Genomic DNA, 23,470 nt, shown 5'->3' with positions numbered 1-23,470 from the left:
TACCATGCTGTTTTGGTTACTGTAGCCTTGTAGTATAGTTTGAAGTCAGGTAGCGTGATGCCTCCAGCTTTGTTTTTTTTGCTTAGGATTGTCTTGGCAATGCGGGCTCTTTTTTCGTTCCATATGAACATTTTTACACCAAATATTCTTATTTTCCAGTCACCCTCTTCAGTGAAACTCCTCTTCACTGGTTCCTACCTGGAACTTACAAAAAGGCTTGGCCCTTGGCCCACTTTCCTTCTTTGTTATAAGCTTTACTGCAGTCCTGAGTGGCTGCAGTGTTCATGTACAAGTCATTTAACCCTCTGTTTGCTTAGTCCTGTAGACAATGGTCTCCAACCTTTTTGGCACCAAGGACCAGTCTCCTGGAAGACAGATTTTCCACAGGCCGCAGGTAGGAGGTTAGGGGATAGTTTTGGGATTGGAATGAAACTCTTCCACCTCAAATCAGCAGGCATTAGTTAGATTCTCATAAAGGGTGTTCAACCTAGATCCCTTGCATGCACAGCTCACAAGAGGGTTTTTGTTCCCATGAGAATCTAATGCTGCAGCTGATCTGACAAGAGAGGTGGAGCTCCTGTCAGATAAGCAGTAATGCTTGCATGCCTGCCCTCTGCTCACCTCCTGCTGTGCGGCCTAGTTCTTAACAGACTGCAGACTGGTACTGGTCCCTGACTAGGGGTTTGGGGACCCCAGCTGTGGGATTTGCTGTATACAAGATACGTTATCTGCAAATAGTTTTTACCTTTTCCTTTCCATTTTGGATAAATTTCTTTTTATCTTTTGCATAATTGCTATGGCTACAACCTCTGTTGAGTAGAAGTAGTGAAAGCCAATAGGTGTGTCTCGTTTCTGATATTAGAGGGAAAATAAATATTTTAAATATTTTACTGTTAATGTGATGTCAGCTGTGGATTTTAAAAGAGACTTTCTATCAGTTTGAAGTTCCCTTCCATTCATGGATAGATGAGTGTTTTTATTATGAAAGAGTGTTGGATTTTGTCAGTTACTTTTTCTGTGTCTATGGAGATAATCTTGTTTTTCCACTTTCATTCTACTAATGTGGAGTAATACATTGACTTTTTCAGATATTGAACCAACCTTGCATTTCTTGGCAAAAGTCCACTTGGTCATGGTATATAATTCTTTGGTATGTTGTGTGTTGTGCTGGTATGTTGGTATGTTATGTGACTCAGTTTGCTAGTATTTTGTTGAAGATTTTTTTTGTGTGTGTGTATATGTATTCTTAAAAAATATTGGTCTCTAGTTTTGTTTTTCTTCTTGAGATATCCTTGTCTTGTTTTGATATCAGGACCACACAGATTGAATTGGGAAGTATTCCTTTCACTTCCACTTTTGGGAAGAGTTTGTGAAGGATTTTTGTGAATTCTTCTTTGAATGTTTTGTAGTATTGACCAGTGAAGTTATTTGGGCATGGGCTTTTCTTTGTGGCAGTTTTTTTTTATTGCTAATTTAATTTTTATAGATATTCTGTAGATGTCTTTTTGGTCTTGTTGGTTTATAATGTTGCTTAAATCTTCTACTTTCTGATATATCTCTAATTGTTCTGTCCATTATTGAAAGCGAGGTGTTCAAGTCTCCAACTTCACTTTATCTTGTAGGGAAGGTGTGTTAGCAATAAATTCTGTGTTTTTATTTATCTGGGAATATCTTAATTTCTCTTTTATTTTGAAGGATAGTTTTGCCACATGTAGACTTCTTGGTTGGCAATGTTCCTTGTAATATTTCAACCCCCATGCTTTCTGATGAGAAATCAGCTGTTAATGTTATTGGTCTTCCACGTGATGAGTCCCTCCCCCACCGGCTTTTTTTTCTGCATTAAGGATTTTCACTTTTTCTTTGGCTTTCAACAGTTAAATTGTAATGTACCCCTCTTTTAGTTTATCATAGCTGTAGTTTGTTGAGCCTCCTAGATATGCAGATTAAAGTTTTTCATCAAATTTGGGACATGTTTGGTCATTAGTTACATTCTTTCTGCCCCTCCCCACTTCACTGTGGCCACTTAACTAAGGGAATGTAGGAGCATCATTCCTTGCTTGTCACAAAAAATTTGAAAAAATCAATACAAATAATGTGAAAACTACTTAAATCAGATTTCTCCCTGGCCAGAATTTGTTGTTGTGTTTTTTTGTGGTTGTTTACTGACTTTTCTAGACAGATTCTGTAAAAAGTCTGTATTTGAAAAAAATATTTGAAGTCTTTGCTTGGTTTGATTAGTGGTCAGCTAATGGTTGGATGGAGATTTCATTGAATGCCTTGAACTAATAAGTCTCCCACCCTCCATCAGGGCGCTCTGTGTGTTTGCTTAGGCACACCTGCAGCTCCTGTAAGTAGTTTGCAGCTTAGGCACACCTGCAGTCCCCGGAAGTAGTTTGCAGCTCTGCCTTGGCCTTCACTTCCTGCTTGTTCAGTTTCAAAGTCAGCCTAAGGTGGAAGATTAGGGAATTCTCTGGTATTTCCTTGGCATGTACATCTACAGTCTATACATGTATATGTTCTTCTCTATTCCCAAGACTATATTGGAGCATTTCAAAGCCTCTTGTGGACATTTCTTTCCTCAGGTTTTCCTTTTATGATTTTTGGTCAGCTTCTTGTTTGTCCCAATTGATATTGCCATTTCAGGCAGCTGAGATTTTAAGCAGTGCACTAGGGATAAGGGAATTAATGAACAAGCTTTGAAACAGCTCAAACCAACTCCTGAGAGTGGGCTTTTTCTAGGGAGCTGCCAGAGAGATCAGATCATAGCAGTTCTTTGGGAGTGGTGCTTTTTGGAGAGTTCTAAACCCATTTTGTCCCCCAATCTCTAGTGATTGCTGGATTTCACAGCTGCCATGCTTGTTGGAATGCTTTTGATTCTAAGCTACCACAAAGGTAAGGAGATGGGCGTGGCTATTGGATAAATTAAAATGCCACAGAGCTTGCTGTTTCTCTGAGATTCAGCAGTTTTTATTGATTAAATGCTCCTTAGTTGTCGTAAGCATTTGGCTGATTTCTAGAGTTCTGAAAAAGTTGATTTTGATAAATTTGCCAGTGTTCTTAGTGCTTTAGTGGAGGAATGGAGTTTTAGAAATCTCTGTCATTCTAGCAGTGTTTCTCTTCATTTGTCATGCTTTATTTTTCTTTTGTTCTTTTTTTTTACACTAATAGATTTTATATTTTTAGAGCAGCTTTGGGTTTACAGAAAAATTGAGCAAAAACAGAGTTCTCATATGCTTTCTCACCTTCCGTTAGATACAGTTTCTCCTATGATTAACATCTTGCATGATTGTATTATAATTGATGAGTCAATATTGATATTTTATTATTTACTAAAATTCATAGTTTATATTAGGGTTCACTCTGTTTTGTATATCCTATGGGCCTTGACAAATGTATAATGCCATACCATTTCAGTATCATACAGAATAGTTTCACTACCCTTCAGATTCTGTGTGCTCTACTTACTCATGCCTCCCTTCTTTTGCTGAACTTCTGGTAAATACTGATCTTTTTGCTGTTTCTACAGTTTTGCCTTTTCCAGAATGTCAGAGAGCTATAATCACATAGTAGATAGTCTTTTCAGATTGACTTCTTTCACTTACCAAAATGCATGTAAGGTTCCTCTACATATTTTTGTGACTTGATATCTCATTAAAAAAAAACAAAAACAAAAAAACTGGCCAGGTGCAGTGGCTCATGCCTGCAGTCACAACACTTTGAGAGGCCAAGGCTGGAGGATAGCCTGTGCTCAGGAGTTCAGAAAAAGCCTGGGCACATATTGAGTCCTCGTCTTGACAAAAAAATCAAAAAAATTAGCTGGGTGTGGTGGCACGTCTCTATAGTCCCATGTACTCGGGAGGCTGAGGTAGGGGGATCACTTGAACCCAGGAGGTTGAGGCTGCAGTGAGCTGAGATCACCCCACTCTCCAGCCTGGACAGCAGAGAGAGACTCTGTCTCAAAAAACATTACTGAATAATATTTCATTGTATGGCTGTACTACAGTTTGTTTATTCATTTACTTACTGAAAAACATCTTGGTTGCTTCCAAGTTTTAACAATTATTAATACAACTGCTATAAACATTTATATACAGATTTTTGCATGGGCATACATTTTTCACATCATTTTGGTAAATATCAAGGAGCACTATTGCTGGGTCATATGGGAAGCATATGTTTAATTTGGTAAGAAACTGCCAAACTGTCTTCCAAAGTTGCTTTACCCTTTTGCATTTCCACCAGCAATGAATGAGAGCTTCTGTTGCTGCTCCATATCCTCATCAGCATTTGGTTCTATGCTTTGAACATTAACTATTAGGTATGTAGTGGTATTTCAGTGTTGTTTTAATTTGCATTTCCCTAATGATAAATGATACAGAACATTTTCTGACATGCTTATTTGCCATCTGTGCATCTTCTTTGGTGATATGTCTGTTCAGATCTTTGCCCATTTTTATTTTTTTATAATTTCAACTTTTGCTTTAGATTCAGTTGCTATATGTGCAGGTTTATGTCACATATACATGGATATATTGTGTGATACTGAGGTTTGGGATACAGATGATCCCATCACCCAGGTAGTGAGCATAGTACCCAACAATTTTTCAGCCCTTGCTCCTCTTTCCCTCCCCTGTCTAGTAGTCCCCAGTGTCTATGTTACCATTGTTAGGTCTATGAGTACAATGTTTAGCTCCCATTTATAAGTGGGAACTTGCGGTATTTGGTTTTCTTGTCCAGCATTAATTTGCTTAAAATAATGGCCTCTAGCTATTTGCCCATTTTTAAAATTGGGTTATTTATTCTCTTGTTGAGTTTTAAGAGTTCTTTGTGTATTTTGGATACCAATCCTTTATCAGATACATGTTTTGCAAATAATTTCTTCCATTCTGTGACTTATTCTCTTGATAGTACTTTTTGCAGGACAGATTTTCAAAAAGTTTTAACATTTCCAGCATCTGTATTTTCTTTCTTGGGTTGCACTTTTCATATTATATCCAAAAGACTCATTGCCAAATCCAAGGTCACCTAGATTTTCTCCCTTTTCATATTATAGGAATTTTATAGTTTCGCATTTAGCATTTAGGTCTTTGATCCATTTTGACTTAATTTTTGTGAAAGATTTAACGTCATTCTTTTTGTTTGTGCATGTCCAGTTGTTCTAGTCTCATTTGTTGAAAAGACTATCTTTTATACTCTGTGTTGAATTGTCTCTGCTCCATTGTCAAAGATCAATTGACTATATATGTTTGGGTCTATTTCTGAGCTGTCTGTTGTATTCAGTTGATATGTCAGTTCTTTTGCCAATACCACACATGCCATTTTGATGACTGTAGCTTTATATAGTAAGTCTTGAAGTTGAGTAGTGTTAGTCCTTCGACTTTCTTCTTCTTCAATATTGTTTTGGATGTTTTGGGTCTTTAGCCTGTTCTAATAAAAAATTTAGAATCACCTTGCCACTATCCTCAAAATAACTTGCTGAAATGTTGATTGGAATTGTGTTATAATATTACCACAAACATAAAAATTCGTACATTTAACTTTTAGTATAAAGTTTTTATTAATGGTCACAAAACACTAATGATTTTATGAAAACAAAACTGTGACTCAGGTTACATAAGAAATGAAGAAGAAAAGTTTCCCCACCCCACACACGTACACACACACACAGATACAAACATCTGCACTTGCTATTCTCACCTATGAATCATGAACTTTTAGATTAGCACAAAATCACACATCTTAGTAATCAAGAAGTTCTGTTGGGAGTGGGAAGAATAAAGTTATTTGTAAGTATATGGGTGTAGCCATAGAATTTGGAGAAATTCCTTTAAAACTGCAGTAAATAATTATGCAACAATGATTTTTATGCTTGTGGGTTTAATATCAGGTTCTGGAACTGTATGTGAATTCAGTTTAAGTGGGTAAAGAAGGTTATCTCTTCAAGATTCTTTTCTCTAGTTTACATCTTTTTTTTATTTTATCTTATTGATTTTATTGGCAGCACTTAAAGAACAAGGTTAAATAATATTGGAGACAGTGAACTTTCATTTCTCATGCCTTTGAAACCACTGGACTAATTTTTGCCTTCGCCCATATCTCTAATGGTTCATTTCTTCATATTTACCTGCCTGTCTGGGCTCTGATCGGCCACATAAGATCTCACTTCATTAACACATGGCTACTAGCATTCTAGTGTGTTCCTGCCACAGCAGCTTTGCACTCTTTGTGTTGCTTTCACTACCAGAGTTTTCTGTTAGAAATTCATGAATGTTAAAATGTATACAGAAGTACAAATTTATAAACCTAATGTGGGGAATTATGGCCAGTAATTCCCCCTTCATCTCTTATTTTTTATCACCCTTCTTACACATTTGCCCCTGGATTTGTGTCTTTAGTCTTAGAAAGTGATTTTACCTCCCATTCTAAGATTTATTTTTTTATGTGGAAACTGCATCATCTTCTCAGTATCTGAAATCTCAAATTCTGAGATTAAAATCTTCATTAGCTTTCTGTCCTGTGTTCCCACTCCCTCCTATCTTCATAGTCTCCTTTTATTTTCTGAAAATAATCCCTGTTATATATTTGTTTTCTGTTCCATCTTTGCCTCTTTCTGTCTCTAAGATTTCTCTGTTATATTCATTTTTTCCCCAGAAAACTTCATTTGTTTCTCCCAGTGGGATTTTATGTCACTTTTAACTTATTGTCAGATGGTTTAGCAGCAAATACATAGATGCAAAGCAAATGTGTCAGTATTTTAACAGTTGGTAAATATAGGTGAAGGGTATATTGTTGTTCATTGTAGTATTCTTTTGATACTTCTATTTGAAGAAATGTCTCAAGATAAAGAGGTTGAAAACTATTAATAATATGATAGTAAGTCATTTTTATTTAATATTTACTATAATGTATTAGTCCAAGCACATATATTAACATATATTACCTCATTTAAGTCTTATACTAACCTAAGGAGACAAGTATTGTTATTATGCCCATTTTATAGTTTAGGAAATGAAGAATAGAGGGATTTGGTAACTTGCCCTGTGTGTTGTGTAGCTAGTAAGTAGTAGCTGAATTTGGACTCAAATGATCTATGCAGATAATATTAAAATGAATAAGATACGGCTGTGTTTTCAAAGGACTTACAATCCAATTAGAGTTGAAAAGTGTATAGGTTTCTTTAGTTGATGCTGTGAAACAAATTAAGGATCATAAAATGATAGTTTTATCTAGTTGAGGGGATCAGGAAGGGCTTCTGAAGAAAGTAGCATTTCAGTACTAGGAAAAAATAACAGGATTAATTTTGAATCTCATGGTGGAGGTGTTTGAAATGGAACCTAAGGCATATAAACTTTGTTCAATGAGCGGTAGAGAACATTGAGAGTTAGTTAAAGAAACTATGGCCCAAAGATAATAAATATTTTCAATAGCTAATTACTGTCAGATATGATTTAAACCTAAATCTGAGGTGAGAGCTGGCTATTGTGGCTTTTCTACATGTCAGTTCTTGGTGTCAGTGAACAAGACTACTTTACTCTTCCTTAAAACATTTTAAATTTTTTAATTCCATGCATTTGGATCACATTTATGTCAATATATGTCCATATTCCATACTTGATTCTCATGGTGTAGCCTGCAGACCAGTCTCCTTCAGTATATTCCCTTTCTAATCTCTCACTTGGCAAAATAAGAAGTACCTTTTAATTTTATTATTAACTATTCAGATTATAATTCTAAAGCAGTGCTTTTGTCATGTGACAGCTACAGAATTTTAGAATCTTGGAGATATAAGCTTTAAAAAAAATTCTAGTGGTTAAAATACGTGATCCTTACACATTCAGTGCAAAAAAAACAAAAACAAACCTAAAAAACCGAAAACTCAGATGCAAGGGAAAAGAGTACACAGTTCATTCCATCATGGAGTTTATAATTTGGCCTGAATTGCCAACAAAGTATGCTGTAATAAATACTATAATGGGACACAGTACAGGTCTCTATAAAACCACCTATGGAAGTGCCAAGTCCTGTCTTAGGGGATTTAAGGAAGTGTTCTCTGAAGTAGTGTCAGCTAATTTAAGATGAAGAGGAATTATCTAGATCAAGTGTGCACAGTGGAGGGCAGAATGGAGAGACTGGTAAGGACTGCTCAGAGGCTATAGGTTTAGAGGTGAGATTGTAGCATGCTTTGGGAATCTCAGGTAATTAGGTAGGAATTAAGAAGTCACTCTGAGGGAGGCAGGTGTGGTGAGGGAAGAAGTTGAAGAATAAATAGGATCCAGGCTGTCTGTGGCATCATAAGATCAACAGTTTGAAAATTTCTAAAAACCTTTTTCTTGGGTTAAAAGAAAGTTGGGCCTGAAGTACTTAATGAGAAGTAGTTTCAGAGAAAAATAATCTTGTAAAACTCTACCTCATACTGAATATTTGAGAATTCAGAGATTTGGGAATATTTGTTAAAAGCTAGAAAATTTGGTAGAAACCATGTTTCTGTGTTTCCAATATGGTTGAAATTTAATGCATTGGAATTTTTGCACATTTAATACATTATGAATTTAACTTTAATCTTCATTTTAAAATAGCCATTATGTTGGAGAAAATCTTTTTTCAATGTCTTATATATTGAAATTTTGCTAGAAGTTCAAGACCAGTCCAAGCAACCCGTCTCTACTTTGTGTGTGTGTGTGTGTGTGTGTGTGTGTGTGTGTGTGTGTGTGTGTATATATATATATTTGCGATACAGCAAGTGCGATTTCACATATGTTAGAAGTTCTCAGCTGGGCATGGTGGCTCACGCCTGTAATCCCAGCACTTTGGCCGGCCAAAGCGGGTGAGTCACCTGAGATCAGGAGTTCAAGACCAGCCTGGTCAACGTGGTGAAACCCCGTCTCTACAAAAATACAAAAATTAGCCAGGCATGATGGCAGGTGCCTATAATCCCAGCTACTTGGGAGGTTGAGGCAGGAGAATTGCTTGAACTCTGGAGGCAGAGGTTGCAATGAGCCAAGATTATACCATTGCACTCCAGCCTGGGTGACAGAGCGAGACTCCTTCTCAAAAAAAAAAAAAAATAGTTCTTGTCACAATTTAAGAACCAACTGGAATTAAGGTAGCAATTTTATTTTGCTGTAACTATGACTTCTGGTTAAAATACTTTGGTTAAAATATTTTGCTCTTTACTCCCATAAAACACATTACTTTTTTTCCTTATTCGGCATGTATGTAACTGAAGGGAAATGTAAAAAATTTTAGAGTAGTTTTTTTTTTTTGAGACAGAGTCTAGCTCTGTCGCCCAGGCTGGAGTGTAGTGGTGTGATCTCGGCTCACTGCAACCTGTGCCTCCTGGGTTCAAGGCATTCTCCTGCATTAGCCTCCCAAGTAACTAGGATTACAGGCGCGTGCCACCACGCTTGGCTAATTTTTTGTATTTTTAGTAGGGATGAGGTTTTACCGAGAGTAGATTTTTTTAATGCACTGTAAGATTAGGAAATATGCTATATATATAAAACTTTTACAAAAGCTTAAATAACCTTTATTGGAAAACATGCTTTATTAGTAATATAAAAAGAAGAAATTCGTCTTAACTGCCTGTTGGGACTTTCAAGAAATGGGAGTCCAAGGATGTATACAAATTGAGAGTTAATGTTGGTAGCATCGTTATGGGGCTAAAAAAGGTATACAATTTAAGAGGTTAAACAAAGTTAAAAACTGATGAACAACAGTCATTGCAGAAAAGGAAGAATAAGTTTAATGTTTTCAGATAAAGTCTTTCCAGAGGATTTTGTTTCTATCCCAGTTCCTAAAGAAGGTTTATTCTTCCAGTATGTAAAATACACAAAGGATGGGGGGATACAGAAGATAATTGTTTTAATAAACTAGAGCTGATTGCACCTTTTGTGGAAACACATCAGTGACTGGGGTGGGTGCAAGTCAGAGGCTTGGTGATGGTGATAAGTGATTTGTAATAATCACTGCAATAATTTCATTATCCTTATTTCTTTCTGAAATTGTATTGTGTATCTTTTCTTTCCACCTTCTTCCCTTCCAGAGGCTCTCCCTATAGAGAATCTCCTTTGGGTCATTTTGAAAGCTATGGGGGAATGCCCTTTTTCCAGGCTCAGAAGATGTTTGTTGATGTACCAGAAAATACAGTGATACTGGATGAGATGACCCTTCGTCACATGGTTCAGGATTGCACTGCTGTAAAAACTCAGTTACTCAAACTGAAACGTCTCCTGCATCAGGTGAGTACATAATGAACATTTCCAGCTCTGATATTTTGAATTGCAAAATGGATTGACTTTAGTTTTTTTAAAAAAATAGTTACTTGGGTTTCTAATTTTTTTTAGATTTCTGTAGAATAATGCTTGTAAATAGTATATAATAGAAAGTTTTGTGGAAAAAAACCTGTAGGATATTGCATGAGGGTCTCATTACACAGTCCCTAGTATTCACGAGTTGTGTGATATTTGGTAAGGCAATCTCTGCTTCTGTTTCTTTATTTTCATAATAACTACATTGTAAGATTGTTGAGAGAATTAGAAATAGTAGTTGTAAATTGGCTAATCCAATGCCTGAAACAGAGTAGTTATTCAGTATTCAGTGGCTGCTACTATGATTTGAATTAAGTGACAAATAAGAAACAACAATTTTTGCTTTACATAATGGTAGTCATATAATTCAGTTTTTGTTTGGGATCTTCAAGTTTAATCTTCTCCTTTTTTTTTTTTTTTTTTGAGGAAATCTAGACTCATAGCAGTACTGTCACTTGGTCACTTGTCCAAAGTTCACTTGTCCAAAGTCACAGGATAACTTGATGTCGGATCCTGGCATCTGATTCAGTAGCATTTAGTTTGTTTAAGCATTTAGCACTTACAGACAAGGTCAGATGCATAGCAGAAAATCAAGGAATAAAATACTAATTTTAAGTCATAGATACTTTCCATTTGGTTTTAAATCTGTATTTGTACTTTGTACAATAGCCAACTTGAGCTTAAAACTACAGTTAAGAAAGAATAACCTGACTTCTCTCGGCTGCTCAGTTTGCTTTCTGTCTTAGAATTCCTGGTGGCCATCAAAACAAAACATGCGGTATATGGACACGAAAGGCTAGTTGAAGTGAAATTTGGCTCCTGTGTTAGAAATGATGGTTAATGTAAATATTCTGTTAAAGTCATGTAAATTGTTTTCTGTTACTCAGGGATTTTCTGTACTACTCCTCTCCATTCTTGTGGATATTTGACTATTGTTTTGAAAAGAAACTTTTCTGTACTAAAGAACAAAGAGTAGAGAATCCTTTTTGGATATGGGATTGTTCAACTTCTCTTGAGGCAGAAATAAATTATATGATTGAATTATCCAGACATTGAGCTTACAGCCTAGTTTAACTGTAACTAGAAAATAGGCATTGGTATATAGTGTTTTTCTGCAGACTGGTCTGGGAAGATGATTTTTTGGTTAGGAGTTTTAGTGTCAAAGGGGAGAGGTGGTAGGGAATGGTGGGAAATAGGTAAAATATGTCAAATATCCACTGTGAGCCAGTCATTGTACTAGCTATACCATGTACCATATTTTGTGTTTGGGTGTTTTGTCCTGAATCATGAAGCATGACTAAATATCACCTAATAAGACCAGGCCACCTCTAATAATGAAAGAAGTAGCGTAATTCAGGTAGTAGTAGATGAATTGGTAACCAATGATTGGTACCATAAAAATAAAAAAGTGTTTTTTGAGGTTCTTTGTGTAAAGTTGTAAATGGTTCTTTTCTGTCATTATGGCCTCTGAAATCTTAGGTACTACACACAGATAAGATTGACCCTATTTTTTGTTATGTGATGACAACAAAATTATGAGAAGAAAATTGTAAAATCTTTTTAGGTCATCTTTAAAGTTTCCCAAATGCTAATGGAAGTTTAAAGATGACTGAGTTTAAAATTTCGTGTCATTGCCTCTTTAAATTTGTTTCTGATGTGACTGAATTAAAAAAACAATGTGATACGTATATATACTTTTCAAAAAAAATTCATATACTATTCAAAGGCTTAATGAAAAAACAGTATGTCTGGCCCCCTCCCCACCTCAGTCAACCTGTTCTCATCTGAACAGGTTACTGTCCAAAGCTTCTCTAAAGCTGTCATGCAGGGACTTACTTTTTCCATAATCTGGGACTGGGTCCATTCTTTCTATAACCATGTCTTCTTTCTTCCTACTTGATTCTCTCACTTTGCTGGAATATATCTTTAATTTACTTCCTAAGAGAGGATTAATGAATGGCATACTGTTTTGGTTACTTCATTACTGAAAATCTCTTTATTCTGGTCTCACATATGATTGATATTAATAAGTTTCATTGGTGTGAAATAGTTTTGTTGCAATAGAAGAGAGTTTTCCCTTAGAAATTTGAGGGGATTGCTTTTCTAGGATCTTACTTAGCCATTGAATGGTCTACTACATTCTGATCCATTGTACGTTGTGTTTTGCTTGTTTTTATCTCTGGGATATTTTTAATCTTTTATTTCTAGCATTCTGCAGTTTCACAGTGATGTCCTTAGATTTGAGTTTTGTTGTAGTCGGTTGGTTGTTTTCCACTTAATGTTTTGGCAGTTATTAGGCTCTTTGGCAATTAATGTAGTGTGAAATTTTCTTGTTATTTCTATGAGTATTCTCTTTCCTTTATTTTCTCTGTTATCTTTCTGGAATCTTTAGTAATCAGAAACTAGAATTTCTGAATTGAATCTCCTCACCTTTTTATTTTTTCTTATACATTTTTCTTTTTCTTTGGGTTTGGTTATGTTTCCTGGTATATTTTCTCGACTTGATATTCAAGCTCTCTATTTTATTTAACTGTTTATCTTGGCAATCATATTTTCAATTTCCAAGAACTTTCGTGTATGCTGTTCCTTACTCATATCATTCAACTGTTTTTTCAGGAACTATGGTAAGTAGAGAGTTTCTGTTTGTTCTGTTTCATTTTGTTGAGAATTCTTTGGTTCCCTGTGTTCTTTCTCTTTTTAAATGGTCATTTTGTTCTTTATGCTTATTTTGATTTCTCTTTCTTTTGGAATATTTCTTCAAATTTATAATGATTCTTTGTTGTTTATTCAGGACTTTGTACATGGGCCAGGCTTGTCAACTGGCTGGTTTTACTTTATGCATTCTATGGATATCAGTGGACCCTCAGCATCTACTGAGTGAAGGGTTTTTCCTTCTGGGGTGGTTGTAATTTATCCAAAGAAGAAACCTGATTTTATGTTGGGAATAAAGTAGAAGACTAGGAAAATGTTCATTTCTTACATAGACTTTGAATTCATTCCCACATTTTTAACCTTAAGGGGTCATAAATGTGTGTTTTTCTCTATCTGGCAAAATGGGTGATAAAAGAATGAGAAGAAGATAAATTCAGAAGGTTGGACATTCAGTAGGAAAAGTAGTGAGATTTCTTTGGCTTCTCATTGTCCTAAAAAGATGGTGGGGGAAAGTGATGGTGCTACATTAAAAGAAATGTAAAGGACAAGTAGATACAGTGTGAAACTGTGAATTGTATATTGATTTGGACAGATCAGCTATAAAGGACATTTTGGATTAGTTGGGAAAATTTGAATATGGTCTGTGTATTATATGAGATGGAAATTTACTAAAATGGAAAGGGGAGATTGTTGACTGAAAAAAGTAGGTTATAAGGCTATATGTACATCATGATCATTTATCTATCTATATTTACATCTGTATGTTTCTCCAGAGGGATATGCTCTAAGGTGTTACTAGTGATGATTCCTGGATGGTGAGAATGTAATGCCTTTTTTGTGTGTTTTTAAAAATTCTATGTTTTCTCATTTCTAATTCTCCACACATTATTGTTTCTGGGGGGAAAAAAGGGTTTTTTAAAAGGTATGTGTCTTATCCAGTGATCAGTTAATTAACTGAATATGTTAAAAATATAGGATGCTCACACTACCTGACTCCAAACTGTACTACAAGGCTACAGTAACCAAAATAGCGTGGTACTGGTACCAAAACAGATATATAAACCAATGGAACAGAACAGAAATAATGCCACACATTTACATTTACACACATTTACAACCATCTGACCTTTGACAAACCTGACAAAAACAAGAAATGGGGAAAGAATTTCTTACTTAATAAATAGAGTTGGGAAAACTGGCTAGCCATATGCAGAAAACTGAAACTGGACCCCTTCCTTACACCTTATACAAAAATTAACTCAAGATGGATTAAAGACTTAATTATAAGACCTAAAACCATAAAACTCTAGAAGAAAACCTAGGAAATACCATTCAGGACATAGATGTGGGCAAAAACTTCATGACTAAAACACCAAAAGCGATGGCAGCAAAAGCCAGAATTGACAAATGGGATCCAATTAAAGAGCTTCTGCACAGCAAGAGAAACTACCATCAGCGTGAACAGGCAACCTACAGAAGGGGAGAAAATTTTTGCAATCTATCCATCTGACAAAGGTCTAATATCCAGAATCTATAAGGAATTTAAACAGATTTACAATAAAAAACATCAAAAAATGTGCAAAGGATATGAACAGACACTTCTCAAAAGAAGACAATTATGCAGCCAAAAAACATTTGAAAAAAACCTCATCATCACTGGTCATTAGAGAAATACAAATTAAAACCACAATGAGATACCATCTCATGGCAGTTAAAATGGCGATCATTAAAAAGTCAGGAAACAACAGATGCTGGAGAGGATGTAGAGAAACAGGAACACTTTTACACTGTGGGAGTGTAAATTAGTTCAACCATTGTGGAAGACAGTGTGATGATTCCTCAAGGATCTAGAACCAAAAATACCATTTGACCCAGCAATTCCATTACTGGTTATATACCCAAAGGATTATTAATCATTTTGCTATAAAGACACATGCACGCATGTTTATTGCAGCACTGTTCACAATAGCAAAGACTTGGAACCAACCCAGATGCCCATCAGTGATAGACTGGATAAAGAAAATGTGGCATATATACACCATGGAATACTATGCAGCCACAAAAAAGGATGAGTTCATGTCCTTTGCAGGGACATGAATGAAGCTGGAAACCATCATTCTTAGCAAGCTGATACAGGAACAGAAAACCAAACACTGCATGTTCTTACTCATAAGTGGGAGTTGAAAAATGAGAACACATGGACACAGGGAAGGGAACATCACACACCAGGGCCTGTCAGTGGTGGGGTGGGTAGGGGAGGATAGCGTTAGGAGAAATACCTAACATAGACGACAGGTCAATAGGTGTAGCAAACCACTATGGCACGTGTATACCAATGTAACAAACCTGCACGTTCTGCACATGTATCCCAGAAGTTAAAGAATAATAATAATAATAATAATAATAATGATGTAGGATGCTAGAGAAGAGGCAGAAGAGAGAGATTTAGAGCAGGTTGTCAAGGACCTTGTGTGTCATAAAGGTAGCTGGGGCATTGTTCTGTTGGTAGTAGTAACCCAGACAAGTGACTTGGCCAAATTGTTATTTTTTAAAAAAAATTACTACTGTAAGGGATTTGTAGAAAATGAATAGCAGAGGGAGTGACTTAAGTCATAATATTTAGGAGGCTGTTGCACACAACCAGATTTTAGGCTAAAGTCATTAAATTTATTTGGACATTCTTCTAGGTTCTCCGATATACATTATCTCTAGTCTGGAAAGTAGGTGATATTGGCTTCACCCTCATAATTGAAAGGGGTGAGGCTCAGAAAACTAATTAGTGATAAAACCAGGATTTTTTTTTACCCTGATCTATATGACTCCAAGGCCTGTTGCACATAGTTGTGTTCTAGAAGATACCTTGAGGGACAGCAGGGAGAAGAGAGTGTGAAGGTAACCTACAACACTGATTCTGTGTCGCCTTAGCCAAACCCAAGCAAAGAAATCTTTGTTTTATTAAACAGTACTGTTTAAGAGTTCACTTGAAAAAAGTTCTCACTGCACACAAAATTTTAAAAATTGTAAACCATTATATTTGGCCTTTGATCTATTTTTTATTTGTGGTTTTACTCAAATTAAGATTACTTTATAGTTTAAACATCTCTTTTGTGTACCTCATACTACTCATCACAACATCATTATGGGATAAGAAGGACAATAGTAGTAATTCCATTTTAATGGTCAGAAAACTGAGACCGAAATTTGACTGTGTTTTGCAAGGTCACCCAGTTGCGTATTAATGTAGAGTGCATTTTAAACTCAGGGCTTTTGAATTGTTTTAGCTTAATACCTCTGTATAGTTTATTGCCTGATTTAGAAGTTGTGAATAAGAATTTTGATCCTGACATGAAGAATGTGGGGACATGATGAAAAAGATAAATTTTTGTGGTATCTTGTCTCTGTAAGTCTCTATACCCTGTTTCAAAAACTTATCAAAGCATAATATACATACAGAAAAGGGTATAATTAATAAGTATTTATCTTAACGAATTTTCAGAAGCTGAAAATACCTGTATAGCCAGCATCTAGCAAGAAATGAAACATTACCAGAACAGAAGCCTCTGCCCATTCTCATGGTGGCCAATGGATTTCTGAAAATGTAAATGAGTTTGTCTGTATTTGAACTTTGAAATGAAATGAAATAATATAGGATATACTTGTTTTATATCTGGCTTCTTTCGCTTAATATTATATTCATGAGTCATCCATTTTCTGCATCATTCTCATTGCTGTAGAGTATTCCATGGTGTTAATATAGCAGTTTATTTCATTTGTTTTATAGTAGATATTTGGACAGGTTTAATTTTTTGTTGTTTATTATGAACAGTGTTGCTGCTGTATTCTCGTGTCTTTTGGTGAACATATGTATGCATTTTTATTGTATTTATAATACATTATATACAATATAATTAAATACAATATAATGTATTTTATTGTATTTCTATTTTATTGTATTTATTGTATATATAAGTGGGATTGCTGGGTTAGTTTAAGTTAGGTAAATATTCAGCATTAGTAGATACTACAAAGATTTTCTAAAGTAGTTATACCCACCTACTCTTTCCCCATTTCATTTCTTTTCATTATTTTTTGTTTGCTCTGTTATCACATTCCGCATCTGTTTTGACCTTGCAATAAGAAATGAAGAATTTAAGATGCAGTAATGGAAAGGCGTGCTGATACTTCTTCCTAACATTTTATTTACATTGCAAAATATTTGATTCCTATGATTTATGTTATGTCTACTTCAGGATGCTTGTTTGGGGGATAAAAATAAAGGAGTATATAATAGTGTTTTTTGAACTGTCATATGTGATGTATAAATGTTTAGTTTCGTTATTCCCTCCCCTCCAACGTTGAGAATAAAACCAATCATTTTTCCCTCACATAATTCTCTGATTCACTGTGTGTAGGGGCAGTGCGGGTAGTGGCAGTGGTAGGTGATGGAATATTAGAAGTGGCATCATCCTAAGTGGGGTTTACCAAGAGCTAAGAGGCTACTGAATGATTGCCACGTGGTAACAAAGAACCAAAGAAGAGCCAGAGCATGCATGTTTCCCTATTCCCATATTTTTCTCATTACTCCAAGAAAAAAGGAGTTTATGAAATATTCATAATAAGAATATATGCAACATAAGGGTTCAGTTTAACTTAGAATGTGAAGGAGCTTGTACTCTTGACCGCCCAGATTAAGAAATAAGACATTAATAAGCTTCCTGTATGCTCCTTCCTGATTGCAGTACCTTTCCTTTCCAGAACCTAGAGTTTTCCCTCTCATTTTTACCATCTGTGTTTGTATTTCCGTGAATATAAGGTTTACCTCTTTTTGAACTTTATATAAATGGAATTGTAATTTGAGTATTCCCCTAAGACTTCTTTCATTCAACATTTTTTGAAGGTTCATTCATGTTTGGCTCTACTTCATTAGTTTTCATTTCTCTATTGGTGCTCCAATCTGTGAACAAACCGTAATGTCTTTGTCTGTTTTACTCTTGATGTCCATTTTGTTTGTTTCCAGTTTTTTGTTTTTGTTTTTGTTTTTTTTTTTGACTCTGACAAATAATATTTCTCTGAACATTTTCCTGGTACAACCATGAGAAAGTTCTCTGGAGTGTCTAATCAGAATTGGAATTTCTGAGTCCTGAAGCATGGAAGTATTTTACTCTAGAAAATCCAAACTGTTTTCCAAAGTAGTTCAATCTTTTTTACTCCCCTCAAGTAGTAGATACTGTTTTTCATTGTTTCACATGTATGCAAACTTGATATTACCCAACTTATGAATTTTTGTCATGTGGATAGAATATAGTGACATTTAATTGTGGTTTTAATTTGCATTTCCCTGACTGCTAATAAAGTTGAACCTTTTTGTATGTTTATGGAATGTTTGTTGCCTTATCGTGTCTTTTGTGTGTATGAGAGAGATTTTGGTATATTCTAGATGCAAGTACTTTGTTGGTTGTATGTGTTGCAAATATTATCTTCTGTTGTGTAGACTGCTTTTTCACTCTGATATCCTTTGTTGAAAAAAGTTCTTAGTTTTTAATATAGTGAATTTATCAGACTTTTTCTTTGTGGTTTGTACTTTTAGAAATCCTTGTTTGAAAATCCTTTCTTACTCTGAGGTCATAAAAATATTCTATTCTTTTCTAAAAAATTAAGAATTTTGACCTTCACAATTAAATCTCAAATAACTTGGAATTGATTTTGGTGCATTTAAGATATGAGATAGAGGTCCACTTTTATTTGTTTTTATCTGTGGATGATCAGTGGATTCTGGGCTTAAAGTATGAAGAGTTCATTCTTTTGTTTTGTTTTGTTTTTGTTTTGCTTTTGTTTTGTTTTGTTTTGTTTTTTTTGCGACAGAGTGTTGCTCTGTCACACAGGCTGGGAAGTGGCACAGTGTCGGCTTACTGCAGCCTCGACCTCCTGGGCTCAACCGATCCTCCCAAGTAGCTGGGACTATAGGTATGCACCACCACACCCGGCTATTTTTTTTTTTTTTGAGACGGAGTCTCGCTCTGTCACCCGGGCTGGAGTGCAGTGGCCGGTTCTCAGCTCACTGCAAGCTCCGCCTCCCGGGTTCCCGCCATTCTCCTGCCTCAGCCTCCGAGTAGCTGGGACTACAGGCGCCCGCCACCTCGCCCGGCTAGTGTTTTTTGTATTTTTTAGTAGAGACGGGGTTTCACCGTGTTAGCCAGGATGGTCTCGATCTCCTGACCTCGCGATCCGCCCGTCTCGGCCTCCCAAAGTGCTGGGATTACAGGCTTGAGCCACTGCGCCCGGCCTCACACCCGGCTATTTTTGTTATGCTGCTAAGATTCTGAATCCCGGTGCATGGCTGCTCCCACTCTTCTGTGTACCCTTTTCTCATACTACTCCAGTTCTGACTCCTTGTCAGCCCGTTGGGCTCTGATATTCCACACCAATCCCCATCTCCAGATGGACACCTTCTCACTCTGCTTGGCCTCTGATACTGCACGTCAGTTGAGTCTACACATGGATTCCCTCCTTACCCATTTTGGGTCTGAAACCTGGGATTGGGCACTTTACTCATTATCATGCCTGAGCTCTGGCAACCTTTGCCAGGCCATCCTGTGTGTGGATATCCACCTCACTCTGCTTTGACTCTGATAGCCCATGCCAGGCTGCTGATCATGCACATACACTCTATTCTTTCCACTTAAGTTTGACTGTAATATCAAGCTGTTTCCCCACCCTTCATGGATGCTGTTTTTACTCCTTTTGGGATATGACATATATTGGTAAGCTGCCTCCCTATGGAGACATGCTCTTTCAACCTGCTTAGGCTCTGAAACTTCCTGCTGGGCTTTTGGGGTGGAAACCTATTTTGCTGTGTCTTCCCTAATGGCTTGTTAAGAAAGGGATAGGAAGGTGAAGAGGAGAATTTTTTTTAAAAGTATCAACTATATCGAGACAGAATGTACACTCAAATAAACTGCACCCATTTTAAGTGTATAGTTTGTTTTGATGAATATATGCAATTGTGTAATTACCACCACTTTCAAGATATAGACCATTTCTGTAGGTGATAAAGTTCCTTCATTTCCCTTTGCAGTCAGTTATTTCTCAAACCCGGCCCAGGCAACCACTATTTTGCTTTTGGTTCTAAAATTTTATCTTTCTTAGAATTTCATCAAAATGGAACCATTTGATGTGTACTCTTTTTGTTTCTGAATTTTTTTACTCACCTTAATGGTTTTGATATGCATCTGTGTTTTGCTAGTATCAGTAGTTCATTTCTTTTTATTACTGAACAGCACTCCATTCTATATATATGTATCACAATTTTACTTTTATCAATTTATCTGTTGATAGACATTCAAGTTGTTTTTAGTTGTGGGATAATTGGGATAATGTTGAATCTCTACATTTCAATGATGAAAGTTAATAGGAATAAGTATAATTAAGAAAAATCAGGCCAGGCTCGGTGGCTCATGCCTGTAGTCCCAGCACTTTAGGAGGCAAAGGCAGGTGGATCACCTGGGTTCAGGAGTTCAAGACCAACCTGGCCAAAATGGCGAAACACCATCTCTACTAAAAATACAAAAGTTAGCCAGGCATGGTGGCATGTGCCTGTAGTCCCAGCTACTCAGGAGGCTGAGGCAGGATGATCACTTGAACACGGGAGGCAGAGGTTGCAGTGAGCCAAGATCATACCACTGCACTCTAGCCTGGGCAATAGAGTAAGAGTCTGTCTCAAGAAAAAAATCAGAATAGACAATTCCAAGGTGGAGTTTGGGTTCAGGCAAATTTTCCTACTTGTACAATCTTGGAAAAGTTGTTTAAACTCTCTGTCCTGCAGTTTCCTAGAAGAGATAATAGAGATTGTAATAGCTCTTACTTCAGGAATTTTGTGAAGAATGCATGAGGTAATTCCCATAAAATGCTAATGTAGGGCCGGGCGCAGTGGCTTACACCTGTATAATCCCAGCACTTTGGGAGGCCGAGGTGGGCAGATCACCTGTGGTTGGGAGTTCGAGACCAGCCTGATCAACATGGAGAAACCCTGTCTCTACTAAAAATACAAAATTAGCCGAGCGTGGTGGTGCATGCCTGTAATGATCGGGAGGCTGAGACAGGAGAATTACTTGAACCCAGGAGACAGAGGTTGCGGTTAGCTGAAATCGCGCCATTGCACTCCAGCCTGGGCAACAAGAGCAAACTCCATCTCAAAAACAAAACAAACAAACAAGCAAAAACACATTAAAATGCTGACACAGTAGCATGCATAGTATCTTAAAATGCTAAGCATGTTATGCTGATAGTATTCTAAAATGCTAAGCGTAGTATGCTGATGTATCAGCATAACCTGATACATGTAATGCAGTTATTGCATGTTAGCAGTTAATAATAGCAGCTACCATAACATAAAAGTCAAGGGTTTTTAACTGCTCACAATTTTATGTAGCTGCCCAGAAAGCTAATTTTATTTACTTCAATACCTGCATTTGTTTAGTTATTATTATTCTGTCAGTACCAAGGATCCAAAAGAAAAATAAAGAGGACACAGTTTTAACTTGTACCCAGTAGATTGTTCTGAAAACTATAGGTTAAAACTGGTTAGTGGGTCTTAAAATGAATTTTCATCATGACTAGAATTTTTGGTAATGAAGTAAAACAGTATAAAACTATCAGAGGACATCACATGTAATAAGGACAAATACTTTTTCACAAAATTTGTTTTTAGTGAGAGAGATATATGTGTATCTCCCTATATTATACACATAGATATATGCATACACATGTACATGCATACCTATTCATGTATATATGAACTTGGTTGTCTTATAAAATGTATTTCTATTTTATAACACAATATAAAATAAAATTTTATGTACACTAAAAATAACTTTTGAGTAATAATGTAAAATTGTCCCCACCCCACGCCCCAAAATATAAAACTCTGTTCTAGTAGATAAACAATACTCCAAGGCCAATAAATCATAGAGCTGGGACTTCAGTAGTAAATAAGGCAGCTATCACTGTATCAATAAAACATTAAATTGGCAGTAAATTTACTGAGAGACATTTACGGTGCTTTATAAACCTGAGAAACTTTGTGGAAACCATTTATGTTCTATGGGAAGACTAAATATTATAAATGCTACAGGTATTAAAGTAGTAATCAAGATAGCTAGCTTATAGTCTAGGGAAATATACATGTATTAAATTAAATAATTACAAGAATGATGTGTTGCAAACGGTAACAAATTAGATGTTATAAAAAGATTGTATAAGATACAATCTGAGTGTATAATAAATTGTGTGTTGTATAAAGATTGTATAAAACACAATTTGAGTGTATGGTGTGTATCTACAGTTATTCTCAGTACGATTTATAGATTTAATACAATTGCAGCCAAAATCACAACAGCTTTGTTTTTGGAATTCATCAAAATGACTCCAAAATTGGAAACACCAAAGGATAAGATTTGTGTACATTGAAAAGGAGAAAGGGGAAAAAACCCTTTAGAGGAGGATATAATACTGACACAAATAGACTTAGAGCGATGAAAGAGAATAGGAAACATAGAAATATGTGCTGAAGTATTTAGTAAAAACTAATTGGATATAGAAAGATTTTTTGTTTTTGTTTTTGTTTTTTTAAAGAACAGGGTCTTGCTATGTTGCCAATGTGGAGTGCAGTGACTCTTCACAGGTGTGATCATAAAGTACTGCAACCTCAAACTTCTGGCTTCAAATGATTCTCCTGCTTTGGCCTCCCAAGTAGCTGGGACTACAGGCATGTGCCATTGCATCCACCTGCATATAGAAAGATTTTTTGCAAAAGTTACTGAGGAAAATTTATTAGTTTAGGAAAAAGTAGTTTCTTATACTGTAGCAGAACACAGATGGCTTGAGGAGTTGGATATTTTTTAAAAATCAAAATGCAGAAAAATTAGTAGAAATTAGGAATATCTTTAAGGGCCAAAACAAACCTACAGGAAGGGATATCTGGGTTCAGATATGTACATATGTAACAGATACGTAAATATGTAGGGTCAATAAAAAATGTAAACAGAAAAAAATTTGTAAATACTGTTTGCTTAGAATATTATAAAGGTTCTATTTATGTATAACAGCATTCCAATTAACTTGGATGCCAGATAGATACGTTTTTTGTTTCAAAGTGTCTTTGCCCTGACCATCTGTGAGGATCACTTCACCTCTAAAGCACTTATTAAAAAATCGTATTTTGTAAGTCTGTTTTTAAAATCCTCTCAAATGTAGCTTGAATTAGTAGATTTTAAATCCCACTGTTGAATTTTACATTATTACTCAAAAGTTATTTTTAGTGTACATTCTGGACTGTGTGATGTGATGTGATTGTTCATCCATATACCTTTGTATTTAAAAAAGAAAAACAAACTTTTGAAAAGAAAAGAAAGAAAACATCTCTCTCCTCTTCCTCTGCTCCCTTTCCTAGGATGCCTCTTGTGATTATGTTGTAGCATATCTGAAACACAAGGCAGCTTTGTTGACATCACTGA

At 35.8% G+C, this 23,470-nt stretch overlaps 1 protein-coding gene across 5 annotated transcripts in view; it reads left to right on the top strand.

Moving 5' to 3' along the window:
• CCSER2 (coiled-coil serine-rich protein 2) overlaps positions 1-23,470 on the top strand; it is a 146,705-nt gene that overhangs the window by 68,766 nt on the left and 54,469 nt on the right. For 4 of the 5 annotated variants that reach the window (XM_011950417.1, XM_011950419.1, XM_011950421.1 and 1 more), the window contains one exon: positions 10,043-10,238. The exons of the other annotated variant lie outside the window; for it this stretch is intronic. In XM_011950417.1, the coding sequence (XP_011805807.1) occupies positions 10,043-10,238 (196 nt within the window). The remainder of the gene's footprint in view (positions 1-10,042; positions 10,239-23,470) is intronic. 5 annotated transcript variants of the gene reach the window in all.

This window comes from Colobus angolensis, unplaced genomic scaffold, assembly GCF_000951035.1.
Source record: "Colobus angolensis palliatus isolate OR3802 unplaced genomic scaffold, Cang.pa_1.0 Scaffold307, whole genome shotgun sequence".
NCBI classification, from domain to species: Eukaryota; Metazoa; Chordata; class Mammalia; order Primates; family Cercopithecidae; genus Colobus; species Colobus angolensis.
This window is presented reverse-complemented; position numbering and strand designations above follow the sequence as displayed.